At 39.4% G+C, this 13715-nt stretch overlaps 2 protein-coding genes across 2 annotated transcripts in view; both read left to right on the top strand.

Moving 5' to 3' along the window:
* The window catches only part of LOC140921536 (leucine-rich repeat-containing protein 42-like), a 49825-nt gene extending 48107 nt beyond the window's left edge, over positions 1 to 1718 (top strand). The window contains exon 5 of the mRNA XM_073371541.1: positions 1385 to 1718. The gene's annotated coding sequence lies outside the window, so the exon portion shown is untranslated. The remainder of the gene's footprint in view (positions 1 to 1384) is intronic.
* Positions 1719 to 9174: 7456 nt separating this feature from the next.
* Positions 9175 to 13110, top strand: LOC140921429 (carbohydrate sulfotransferase 3-like). The gene is made up of 2 exons (XM_073371423.1): positions 9175 to 9761; positions 12145 to 13110. Exons 1-2 carry the CDS (start codon positions 9522 to 9524, stop codon positions 13000 to 13002), a joined length of 1098 nt encoding a protein of 365 aa, XP_073227524.1. The 5' UTR covers positions 9175 to 9521; the 3' UTR covers positions 13003 to 13110.
* The last annotated feature ends 605 nt before the right edge of the window (positions 13111 to 13715 follow it).

Genomic DNA, 13715 nt, shown 5'->3' with positions numbered 1-13715 from the left:
TATTTAGCCCCAAATCCTTCCCCCCCCCACCCCCCCCCCCCCCTCCCCCGTGGCGATAAATAATGACTGGTCCCTAACTATGGTTTTCAGTTATAGATGTTACAGGTCAAAATTAAATTCAGGTAAATTTTGGGCTCAAGTAAGTAAGATGTATTAATTAATCATTATTATTCATTATCATGAATAGTTCATAAATATTTGAATGTTTTTTCTGTATAATACTTGCCAGTGCGGTATTGGAAATCATTGCTCCTTGCTTGTCATGTAAATTGTCACACTCTATGATATCAATCGCGAGTAAACCCACACGCCACAGGAAATTCATTACAGGAAATTCATTGCGTGTAGCAATCACGTGAATAGTAATACTTCTTCTTCCACGCTTGAACGGTTATTTAAGAAAAACACTTTACGGGCTTGTTTTAACAATGTCTCTTAAAAGAGACATTTTTACTCACATTTTGTCAGAGACCACACTTACATGGTCATTAACGAAACGCAGGTAATCTTGAGTTCCTTCACTGAAAATTACCGAGACGCAAAATGGAGACCTAACTTTTAATCCGTGGACAAAATCTTATGGTTTTACCTCAAAAAAGCTCGTTAACAGAACTTTCACATGGGGCCACAGGTTTTCAATGTTTTACAAAATTAAATTTGTGCTGATTTATGCTTTCTTAAAAATTGGATTTAGACACTGTTGTTATTGTACTTAGAGGGTTAAATTTAGTAGAGGCATAAGTGAGATATGCCTTACCTTTTTCCCAAAGCGAAGGCCGACTGTTCCGTCACTTGACTCTCCTCTTGTATGAATCACTGAGACACCTTCATTGACTGTACGACTGTCTCATGGAGTGATTTATATTAAAAAAGTTTTTTTCAAAAAGAAACGGAAGCAGACGGGAAGCGTGTGTCAATTCTGCGGCACCCCGTCGTTTTTTGCGGCACGCAAGTTACTACACCGATTCAGCGGCTCTTTTGTGAAGCCATTTGCGTGATTCCAGCCTTTTCCTATGCTCGGAATGTGGCAAATAAGCGTAAAAAAATGAAGATTTTATGTGCATTATATTTATTTGAATTAAGTTCTTCCAACAAAAGTTGCCATAGGCACATAGCACAGGAGTAAAATTTGCAATTAGACTTTTCTTTTCCATGGAAGATTGTTTAAAGCAATATATATATACGTATATCTGGCCGGTTTTTTTTAAATGATTTAGCCCTTGAAATTTGATTCAATAGCTTGCCTCCGGAATAACGGGGCTCAGTGCTTGAAAGGCGATTACGGTATAAATAAAATGCATGATATGCTTTTTTCTTATTGTGTTTCTTTGTCTTCAAGTTTTCGTATTTTTTCTTTAGCGTTTCGTTTATTTCTATTTTCCAGAGCTTGTGTGCTAAAAATTAGCTTCTTGGATACCAAACACGTGTGTTGAAGAGGTTACGATCCCGGCTTCGGAGCTACAGGTCTTGCCCAATTAACGAGGTGAATTGTAATTACTTGTGTAATTTTTCAATCAACGACCCTAGCAATCTTGTATTCAGTTAATTCCGCCTTTTTGCTTATTTGCTTTAAGCTCTTTAATCTGTCCGCTTTCTCGTTCAATATGCTTTTAATGCTTAAATCCTGTTCTTCAAATCGGATTTGAAGCATCTCTCCATCACATGCAATCGATTTTGTGATGAAAGTCTCTTTGAAGACGAATTTCCCTTTTACGAGTTAATCAGTGATTCATACAGTGTTGGAATTCTAAATACCCTCACTAAGTTTCGTGATGTTTGTTTTTCTTATCTATGTGTTTGTTTTGGTGATTAAAATATAATAAACTAAATTTAATTGTAGGTTTTTGTTTGTTTAAGCATTTAATCCAAGCTGATTAACAAAGCAGCTGTTACAGGTGCTTTGTATGTGCCCTGCGAGCAAGATCCTCTCGCGTGCCGCTCGCGAAGTGTGCTTTTCACGATATTCCAAATAAAGGAGAACTTGCTCGCAGAATGGAGAACTTACGTAACAACTTGCTTGCTACTGCTGTTCAACAGACTCATGCAAAACGCCAACTGAAAGAGCAAATGCCTACTTTCGTCTTCTAAATTCCTATTATTAACGAGATAGAGTGTGTCTAAACAAATCTTGCTCAGTTTTCTCTGCCAATCATACTCCCCCTTACCCCTTTAACCTTATTATAACATGACCCTATATGTGGATGGATTTTAAGTGCGCGCAATGAATTGCCGATAGTAAAGTGGAATCACGATTTAACGAACCCCTACACAACGAAGTCCTTGGTATAACAAACGATATTTCTAGCCCCAGTAATAGTAAAACCATATCGAAAAGAACCTAGATATACCGCGGAAACCTCCGTATAGCGAACATATTTTGTCATTGCTTTGGCCGTTTGTTATGTATCGAGGTTCCACTTTACAAAGAACTGAACCCTTTTGACATGTGCAAATTCCACTCTGTGCAATATAACACAATAATTTGTTAGACTTTCACCTCCGACGTTGAGTTCTGTAGACGTGGTTTTCAGGGAACTAGCTGAGGAGCGTTTCCTGCGAAAAGTGCGGTCGACGAAAACTCTAAACATTTCAATCGCACCCGGCAAACCCTTACCCCTTTGACATGTTTAAATCGAAAGGAAAATTTAGGGGCATGTATTTTAGAATTCAAAGTTTTGAGGTTACCCTTTAGCCTGCATAGGTTTTTCAATATCCAGAAACAAATTCTCCCAACTGATCTCCATACATTTCCTTAAAGAATGTGTTCAGAGAATTTGATGAAAGATCAAAGCATTTTCTTTTTGGTGATCATTTTATTAATTCTCATAACCTAATCTCTTGACAACGTATTGGTATCATTAGGAGAAAATTGATGTCGGTCACCATTGGGACTTAAAGGCTTTATAGGTGATTGTCTTCCGAAGGACGTTTTTAACCTGTTCTTCAACGCCCTTGTCTATGAGTAAAATCTTAAGACACTGCGATCATAGTAAAGACTGCTTAAAAGCGTATTTCTAGCTGGATATCTTTAGAATTTTAGACCGTCGTTAAGGCATTAGTCAAGACAAATAAGATATAGCTTTGCAGTAAGGTTCCGTTTCTTAAGATTGGAAGTGGATTACAGTCATGTTCATCTGCTTGGATTTCACGGAGGTGATCAAGCACTCGCACTCACGTCTGAGTCTTATATGTCTCGGGAACGAGTCTTTCCTTTCTTGGTTTTTGTTCTCGCTATTATTGCACCAAATCGCAAGTAGAACTGCAAGCAACGTGTCACGGGGATAGGGACAAGTTTGTTTTGTCCAGGGGTAGGTACGGTATATCTTTGGGCTACATTCTTGCAGGATATCCCTAGGACTCAGTGTTCATTATCCCAACCTAAAAGGTCTAGCCTTAAAGGGGAAAAGTTGTGGTCTTGGATCGACATTTGTCCTTCTGACAGTCTATTGCGTCGCAGTATCTCGGACATGCGGCGGGGTAAAGGCTGAAGCTGAAGGACGGGTTTGCAGTGGCTGATCCAGGGGAGTAGCCCTAGGGGGCCTGCCCCCCTTATTTTAAGACCAAAGCTGAGGCCCCCCTTATCTCAGGGACTGGATGACCGCCCTCCCCCCCCCCCCCCCCTCCACCCCCACCTGTATCTGAAGGCCTGGATCCGCCACTGGTTTGCTATCCTTTGCTTTCTCAACATTTTCAGAGAACAGAAAGATTCCAAAAGGTAGTATTTACACTTTTACCTCAACTATTAATTTTTCCCGATAAAAATGAACCTGACAGATTTCTCTTCTGAGAATGGAGCTATTTCAGTCATAACGCAACAGCGCCGGAACGTAGTCTATTTATTGTATTTTAATGTAACATTTTATCCTCACTTCATTTCTTTTGCTTGCTTGGTTTTTGTAACCTTACGATATTAAATGACTTTAGCTTGGAAAGCCCAGATAGCATCGATATAGTTTAAATTGACACGCAAAAGTTTTTCCCGATACAAAATTTTGTTAGTAAATCATTGGAGGTATCGCTTACAGAATTTAGCTACCAGGGTTCACTACAAAGCTCCAGTTTATAAAGTTTCTGGCCTATTTATCCCTTTCACCCTAATACCACAGGTTAGCGACTTCATTTTTCATTCTAACATTTGAATCCGCGATAGAAATCCCGTAGTGCCAACACAATAAATGAAAGAAGAGCGTTTGCGTCGCAGTATGTTTTTCTTTAGGATTTTGCAAAAAGAAATTTGAATTTATCTAGCTTTTTTGACACTATTTTTAAAGCATTATTGATCCTTTTTTGTCCGACCGAGATTTTTCTTTAGGATTTTGCAAAAAGAAATTTGAATTTATCTAGCTTTTTTGACACTATTTTTAAAGCATTATTGATCCTTTTTTGTCCGACCGAGATTAGAAATATTTAAAAAACCTTCGAGTTGGTCTACTGACACCCACTTTGACAACTAAAGAACGGCAACCGAAGCGAACACGTGTTGTAACTTTGTGAAATGAAAGCCGAGCGTGGACGTCTTTCATTATTTAATTATGAAATTTGTGGGTTGAAAAATCTCCATTTTTGCCGGAAGCAGGGAAACCAAACATGTATTTTGTACCAAGGTCAAGTCAATCGACTAAAATTTTATTCTTTTTACCCGGAGGGGGGGGGATGACTCTCGAATAAGAGGGACGAGCTGGGCCTGACTCAGGCTGTATTTGACCCCCAACAACAGACCTAACTAAAACAGGCAACCTATTAAGAGCTATGGTGATTTCAATTCCAAGAAATATGTTGCAACATTTGAATTCTGTCTTAGACACAGTGTGACGGCGTTTGATTTTCTGTTTATATATTTTTTTACGCTCTATCCCAAGCGATATTTCTGTATGGATCAGTAAAATGTATTCTTTTAATGCTGAACAACCCAAATGAGACCAAAGTCTTCAATCCCACCACCCTATAAACGAGACCGCGGCGATCATCCCAGTACTTCCCCCCGGGCATTTATCCTAATGCTTGTTTGTTATGGTATGTAGTTGATCTTCCTCGTGGAGCGTTTTAGGCCCTGTCTACATGTATTAGGATATTTTGGAAAACGGAGAGTTTTCCCCGTTTTCGAAAAAATACGCGCCGCCCACACGAAGCGTATTGGAATCACGTTTTCGCTTAGGCTGCGTAGCACGGCGGTTTTGGTTGAGTGCGTAAACAAGCCAAGGTGGGCAGTGAAATTGCGAGGAGATCGGGCTTCGCCGCTTGTTCCCGCCCGCTTTTAATGCTTGGCCGCTCAGTGATGCGCCCGACAAAACCGCCATGCTACGCAGGCTAGTTTTCGCCTAGCCTGCGTAGCAAGCGTTTCCGCGCAAGTTCGTCGAGAACGTCGGGACGAAAGCAAAAATGACGGGGTGGGAGAGGGGAAAGAAGGAAACTTTTCTCCCCTCCCCCTCCCCTTCCACCTTTTTATTTTTGCTCCTGCTCCAACTTTCGCGCAATGACTCGATTGGAAACGCTTGCTACGCAGGCTACAGTTTTCGCCCGCCCACACGCACACGAAAACGCTAAAACAATGGAAATACGATATCATCCCTCACAGGGCATGGGCTGTATAATTTATGAAATCATCATTTTCGTCCTTTCACATAAAAACGATCAGCCGGCGTTTTCAAAAAACTCCGCTCCGAGGACTGTTTTCGAAAACCTGAGTTTTTGTTGCCCAAAAACGCCGTTTACGTGTGGACGAAGGGCTAAAACGGAGAACAAAAATCTGCGATTTCAAGAATGTTCGGATACATGAGGACTAGGCCTTGAGCTGATATTTTGTTTTTTGTGATTGTCCTTTCAATGTGATTGCAAAACACACGCTTCTTTGTTTGTTTTTCTTTTGTTCTTTATCGTGTTATTGCTTTTTTCGTAATTTTAACTTCTTTCTTTATTAACTTTTTACTCCCTAGGGTGCTTCAAATTGAAATTCATAACAAACTCTTAAGTACACTTTATTTAATACCAAGTAAAAGTGTTGCTGAAGAGCTTTCATTTAAATTTGGCCCGGAAGCACTGGATTTCTGATATAGTTAGAACCGGCGCCACCGTACAGCATAATAAACAGTATCATAACACAGAAAAGTACTGCTCAGTAGCTTTCATTTAAATGGTCACACTTGAGGATTTCATCCGCAGACTAAAAAGTTAGAGCCTCCTTTCATAGCAAAATAAACAGTACCACAGGAAACTCTGTAGCTTTCATTTGAAATATGGGCACATTAAAGGATTTCAAAAGTAGTCCCACACTTTTGAACTACGCTTTTTCTCTTCAACTGAATTCGGGTTAAAGGCGCTTAGTACTTGTAGTAAATCCACAACGGTTAATAACGGTTGAGTTGTTTAGCGGTATAGTTCACAATTTCCTAAATCCACAATAGGCGGAAGCTCGACCGGGTCTCTTTGTGCTGGAACAAAGGAAATGCAAGTTCATCCATCGGTGAAAGAGGCTAGAAAAATTCCGGAACGTGTAGTGGCTAGGCTCTCTTGACTTTGTAAAATTACTGCATGCAATAGCTTATTGGCCCAAAAAAACCATAATTTGAATTGTCATCGGTAGAAAGACGTTGTGCAGCGTTCAAGAAAGTTCGCATATAGTTGTACGCGAATCAGTTAGACAGCCAAGCTCTTATGTTTTGCGGCGTAATAAATTAAACAGTAGGACAACATGCATAGGCAATCGAGTTATAGCCCGCACCTTGTACATAAAATGATAAATATTTTATTTCGGGAAAGTACAGCTCAGTAGCTTTCATTTGAATGGTCTATTTCAGGATAATGTGCTGAAAAAGAACAGAGATTGAAATGCTCATTCTTCCGGTTCATTCAAGGTCCTGTTCTAAAGGCGGAGCGGTTCAGTCATTATATAAAACCATGAGCAATATAATAGCCTGTGTACAGACCCCCCTCCCCTTCCCAATTTTTCCTGAGTGGAGGAGGGGTCTGTCAACGGCACGGGCTAAGCAATAACTACCCATCTCTTGATCTCAGTTTCTCTATCGAAAAGGGCGTATGTCCAAATACAGTAGAAGGCAAGTGTCCCCTGAATAGAGCCGGGTTGAGATGGGGCTTGGTCATAATTAACCAGCAAAGTAAGATATATCAAACTGCCGTAATTCAGCTTCTCGAAAGCTGTATTCAAAAATTATCATTGGAAGGATTTTTTTGTCCAAGTAGCCACCCACGCTCCGCCACTTTTTTCCTTATCTATTGTTTGCATTCAGAGACAAGGACACATTCGTCATTTTTATTACGGAAATGTTTTCAATTGAGCATTTAAATCGGCGAAACGGTTCTCCGGCGGTCTTACGAAATCTATGAAAAGACGGAAGGGCGATATTTCCTTTCAGCGACAAAGAAAGAAAAATATACACAGTTAAATTTTGGCTACTTTCAGAAAATCTGTAGCAGAAAACTCCCTTTGCTTTTTCCTCTTTCGAGCAATATGGATTAAGGGAAGTTTGATAAGATTGCCTTTGTTGTTTTTGCTGTCTTTGGCGCGATAAATCTGTGTCCACAAGAGTGATTTTCTAATGAGCATATTATTTTATTTATTTATTTTTTTTTACGTTTGGGTGGTAGTCGGAAGCGCAAACTTCTTTAGTAGCATTAACCAATAATTTCTTTGAAAGAAAAGTCTGTGATTCAGTTGGTTAAGCTGAACAATACCACAGGGATCGAACTTTGCTCCGTTTTGAAAAGCTCGCTGTCGTTTCCAGGGATTTCTCTTTTTTCCATCTTCAGGTCCCAAACGGAGGGGGAATGGGTTTAAGTCTGCGGATAATCAAAACCAGAGACCCACATAGTCAAAAAAGGAGCACATCACATTTTACAAAATCCCCTCGTTTGGTGTTAAAATACCTAAAGTTCAAAGAAATGTTTGGAGAGTTTCAATAGCTATATCGCGTTCAATATTTTTTCCCATAAACCCCAAACGTGGGAATTTTGTGCACCTCGGTAAGCTCTTTCTGAATAGATGGGTCTTTTGTTGATAATCCTATAACACACCGACCCGCAACCAGTCTCCCTCGCTTTGAAACCAGTAAATAGGACGAAAAGACGAACGAGGGAACGATGTTGATTAGGTTAATATACAACCGCCATGAAGATCAGAGACAAATTTGATTGTGCTTCGTCTTGTCCCTAGACATCAGTGGTCGACCTTTCTCAATACTTGTGCCGAGCTTTGAAACCATGGCAACAGAGGCCACTGAATATCAATTTTAAGCAGTATTTTATTTGTTCAGGTGTTTTCGATGAAAATAAAGGTACCAAAATTAGCGCAAGCACAAAAATAATTCGCAGACAATTTTCTAGGTGATTTTTTCTGACAGTTATTTAAATAGCGTATCAATCCTTCCACTTGTTTCGACTTGATGAGTTTGTTCTCTTTATTTTAACGTATTTTTCAGCCATTTGAATAACAATTTTTTCTGGAACTAATTTGCTTTTAACTTAACAATACAGACAAAATGCAAACAAACTATTCCACATGGTGCCCATCTCACAGCAGTAATTCCTCTCTCCATTGTTTGGGTACTTCTATGACTCTTCTCTACGTGTGGAGTCACTTTTGTTTTTAGTCTTGGGAAATATTTAACACTTCAAGTACCTTACCATTACCTTAGTATTAAACTAAAATCTGGTCAAAACCACTTGTCCTTCTTTCACTTACTAGGAGTGTCGGCCCATATACTTTTTTTGAATAAAGTGAGTTTAAATCATGAGTAACAAAATTGGTGTGAGAGTGCCTAGCTACCAAAGTTGATATAAAAAAGTGTAGTAAAGCAATTAAGAAGACCTAGTTATTAATCAAAATATATTTTCTTCCAAACAGCACCAAAATTAATTAAAAAGTCAAGGAAAGTTTAATTATTTTCTTTCCCATACTTAATTGGTAATAAACTCAAGATGAAAAGAGAAGAAATGGTCCCTGAAATATTGCACTGAGAATTTTTTTCATAGACGTAAATGGGACAGGTAATTTTGGTTTACATATAAGCACAATCAGCCCAAAAAAAATAAAATAAGTACGATCAAAAGTAAATTATTTGAATAGCATCTAACATTTTTCGTTACCAATGAATGAACAACTTTAGTAACGTGTCAAATCTTCTAGCCGGCCACACGACTTCCGGTAGTTACCGGTAAGATAAGAAATCGTGATTTTGCCTCTAAATTTAGGTTTTAAAATCTTATTAATATGAATTCTTTTAGCTGTCACTCCCTCGCCATAGTTTCTTGGACTCTGTGTTCTGTGTCATGTTAATTTTAATGGAGATGAAATATAAACACATCCTTTTAAAAAAAATTTATTTCCTGCCAATTGAGCTTCGAAAGAAATTTTAGTGTTTCTATGTCAACACTTTTATCATTTCGTATTGACATATATCAGAATTAGTCTCAATCCGCAAGAAAGGTCCTCAAAGGTCGTTCCAATCACGGATAAATCTGGTGACCATTTCGAAATTCTGATACATGCGATTAGAATTTGCTGCAGGATGGTAAAGCGGTTAGGCAACCGTCATTGCTGCGTAGTTCTTATCGTCCTAACACTCTTTGTCATCCTGTTTTTCTATACCAATGTTCTTCCGTCGACTGAAACTCTGATTTCGAAAAACATGATTGCCGAGGACGTTTCGTCCTACACTACATTGCCACAAAGAAAGAGCTTGTTTATTGTCGGCCAAGGGCGTTCGGGGACAAGTTTTGTGTCGAAGATGTTGGCGATTGGAGAACGGGTGAGTAAAAATAATGTCTAATGAGAATCCAAAAGGTTTTGCAAGTTGTTCCTTAGTCCAACATAACAGTGCAGAGACCAACGTGAAAGATGATAGTTATGCAAAGAAGCTTAGAATGGTTATGTGTTATCAAACGTGAACACCAACGTACTCTCTAACCCAAACCGAAGCTATACGACTGAGATCGTGTGATATATATTTTTATGCAGAGAAAGTAGGAAAAAAATGAGTTCCAATTAAACTTTTTGGGCATTGCTCCAACTAATTTCTGCACATTTTGGCACATGTAAGAAGGCTTTTAAATTCTCCCCTATGATTTTATTTTTGATTGCTAAACTCCCCCCCAACCGTTGCTTTAACTGCTAAAAAGTTAGAAAGCTTGAATGCCTCTAACTAACATCAGCTTCCATGTTCTGACATATGATTGTTGAAAGAGGCTATAGGCGGATTCATGGTGACGTCATTGTTTACATTTTTGCTCAGCATACGAGTTAACCCATAGAAGCTGTAGCCGTATATACCAATTAAGTGCAAACTGAAAATTGAAGGAGCTGGTTTATTTAACATGCAGTTTGTGCAAGTTTCAGCTCTTTGCAATCAGTAGCAAAGAAAACAGCAGCAAAAATAGAAAATGCAAAATTACAGGAAGGCAAAACGTTAACGAGCTCATACCTTTTTTTTTGTAAATTTTGGTTTTTTTTTCTTTTCAAAAAACAGTCGAACCTCTCTAAAACAGACATAGAAGGAACAGAGCGAAGTGTCCGTATCAGAAAGGTGTGCGTATAAAAGAGGTCACTATGATGACGTCACTTTTATGACACTCCAGCTACAGTTTTAAGTGTTCAGTAGCTATACCCAGGCTAACACTCGTGTTTAAACTGCATTTAAAGTTATTAATTCACAGTACAAAGACACTGTCTTTCAGTAGCGTAGAACATTATACATCTCAGCTACAGACAAAATACTGTCTTAAAACAAAACGAGCTACAGCGCAATGCTGCATGACGTAAAAAGCAGGGGCGGATCTAGGGGAAGGGTGCAGGGGGTGCGCACCCCCCCCCTCCCCTGAGATGACCTGCGGTTTTCTAATACAACTGGTACTCTGCCAAGGAAAAAAACTATGTGGCTTATTGGTGTTGAAGTAGAGCAAGCGACGAGTGCACCCCCTCTTAAAAAAAATCCTGGATCCGCCCCTGAAAAGTTGTAACGTAAAGTACAATTCTGAAAGCGTCTTTCGCTATTTTGCAAGTGTAGTAAACAGTAACTAGAGAACAAAATGTAATATCGATGTAATAGAAAAGATCTTTCTGCTGTCTGTAGTTATTGAAGCCTTCAAAAAGTCGGTTATGTTCCTCTGTACACCTTTCGAAAATCATTGTTGGTATACAGCGACAGGGCTTTTATATCACCTTGCATGGCTCATCAGCCAGACTAGACGGTATTCACCGTATGCAGATTCATCTGATCGGGATTCACCTGATCACCGCAGTGTCCGTAACAAAGAGGTTAAGTTTGTATGAATTTACTCTCTGGGGCCGAGATTTATAGTGTCCGTTGTCCGTATATAGAGAGAATACGTATTATAGAGATTGTTTTTTAAAGAAAATAGATGAGAATTTTGTTGCGACATTGGAAACTGTTCGTAATAGAGAGGTGTCCGTACCGAGAGGTTTCGACTGTATTTGGTATATCGGGCTCAAATTTTCAGGGATAACTGAAATTGTTATTCTTTTTCTTTTATTTAGGAATTTCAAATTTTTTAGCTTCATCAGATAACTGGATAAGCCTATGCTAATGAGGCAAAAAATGTAATTAAGGGTTCGCCTATAGGGTGAAGATTTTTTTTAAACTCAACAGCACTTTTAAAAAACTGTTTATGAGTTGTGCGAGTTTCTACTGCATGGCCGCAAAGTCGAGCGGGGAGGGGAGGGGGGGGGGGGGAGAGGGATGACTTCCGTATGCCTGGCGTTTGGCGGACATATTTGTCTGAAAATTAGAATTAAACCGCTGAATATTTATTTTTAGCGTGGAATTAATTAAAACAAACAACCACATAAGAGCTATAGTGATTTCTACTGAATGCTGTCTCCAATTCGCGCGCCACTTTAGAAACGAGGAGAAACCTGGACAGAGTTTACTTTCGCAAGGACGGTTACCAGGGACAGGGAAATAAATTGGCCAATACCTGACCGGCGCGTACCCAGTCACGATCCCAGAAGCAATTGCGGGACGCATTTCGGCTCCAGTTCTCAGTTTCCTTCTCGTCGCTACGGACGCAACAACTCCCAACAATGTTGAATGTAGTGAAGTAAAAATTGACTCATGTACAAAGTGGCGATTTTTAGTTAATACAACGAAGGTTTTTTTTTTTCGTTTTCTACAGGTTTTCGAGGTTTATGAGCCTTTGCGATTTCACAATCTTTCGGACGCGCAAAAAATGGAGGTTTTACAAGCATTTCTCACCTTGAAGTTTACACCAAGCGCCTTATGGGAAAAGGATTATTATCCTCCATTTTGGTATTTAAAAGAGACAAGCTATCATATCGAACGCCTTAAAAACAAGGCGTGTATCATATTCAAGACAAAACCAACAAGGTGCTTTCCAGCAGATGCTTTGGCTGATTATTTTATCAAAAAGAGCAAACAGAAGTATGACAGTACAGTCGTTAAAGAACTTACTAACCGATTACCAGATGGCAGATTGTTAAGTCTTCTCCCACTGATCTCCGATCTAGCATTGGATGCTGATATTCGGATATTGCATGTTGTTCGCGACCCAAGAGCGAGTATAAATTCCAGAATTAAACTGAGGTGGTTTCCCGAGTTCAATGATCCAAACTTTGCGGAAAAAGTTCGATATTATTGTAAAGCCATCATTGACAACATCGAGTTTGGCGAAACACTGGATGAGGCTCTTAAACACAGATACAAACTTATTTTGTATCGAGAGATCGCAGCTCGACCGCTTGACACAGCAAGAGAAATCTTCAAGTTCGCCGGTTTGAATCTTTCTGAGAACACTTTAGAGTGGATTAAAAACATGACAAATCCTGGCGAAACGGATGCAAAGGAGTTTAAAAGACCATATTCCCTTGTGAGAGATGCTGAAGCGAATATCGAAAAATGGCGCAGCGAATCTCCTCCTGAAAGGACATTAATTATAGAAAAAAACTGCCAGCCTTTGCTTAAACTGTTAGACAAGATAAGCTTTGATCGGGAATATTTATTAGATAAGGAGTGAATTCTAGTCGAATAGCTTTTGGTTTTATAGTAATAGTCACAATTTTGAATGACATTGTTATGTTGTGAGTGGAATCAATGAATCAATGAATGTAGCGTTAAACCACGACATCACCCGAAAAATACTACAATATGAACGTTAAGATTGCAACTGGATATCGGCATAATGCTCTTTTAATTAGCATAATCCAACTAGTAGTCTATTATCAATGCTGCGTTCTGATTGGTTAAGCTACTACTAGCCTATATGTTATAGCCCACTAGTAATGAAAAGCGCCGGCTTTGAAAACCAAAATAATGGCGGCTGAATCGCCTTTTGCTAGCTTAAGTTGTTTTCTCTCGATAATTTTGATCAACAAGTTGGATTTTACTAAAATTATTATTCCTGTCGCCCTCATGGCCTCTGAGTCAATACCCCATGAGACCTGCGGCTATTGACTCAGAGCCCATTTGGGCTCGAGGATACCCTGGGTGCCAGAGGCTTTTCATGCGCGGTTTCGAATTCCGGTTTCGTTATTTTCTCGCGGCTTCGCCGCTCTTGTCTTCGCCCTTCGGCCGAACGCGTGTCGGCCTGCGGCCGACAAAACGAAGCTCCCCGACGTACGCGAGAAAAGCCTCTGGTACCCAAAGTATCTCGAGGAATGATCGGGTAAATAAACATTTTGAACGTTTTTCGTACCAATTAATAAAAGTTAAAGAAAATCCGTGACACGT

This window comes from Porites lutea, chromosome 12 (genome assembly GCF_958299795.1).
Source record: "Porites lutea chromosome 12, jaPorLute2.1, whole genome shotgun sequence".
NCBI lineage: Eukaryota > Metazoa > Cnidaria > Anthozoa > Scleractinia > Poritidae > Porites > Porites lutea.
This window is presented reverse-complemented; position numbering and strand designations above follow the sequence as displayed.

Bases quoted from the DNA above. Each gene is read 5' to 3' on its own strand.
- LOC140921429 (XM_073371423.1), top strand. From the start codon at position 9,522: ATGGTAAAGCGGTTAGGCAACCGTCATTGCTGCGTAGTTCTTATCGTC. The intron at 9,762-12,144 runs GTGAGTAAAAAT...CGTTTTCTACAG, and splicing joins TGTTGGCGATTGGAGAACGG to GTTTTCGAGGTTTATGAGCC.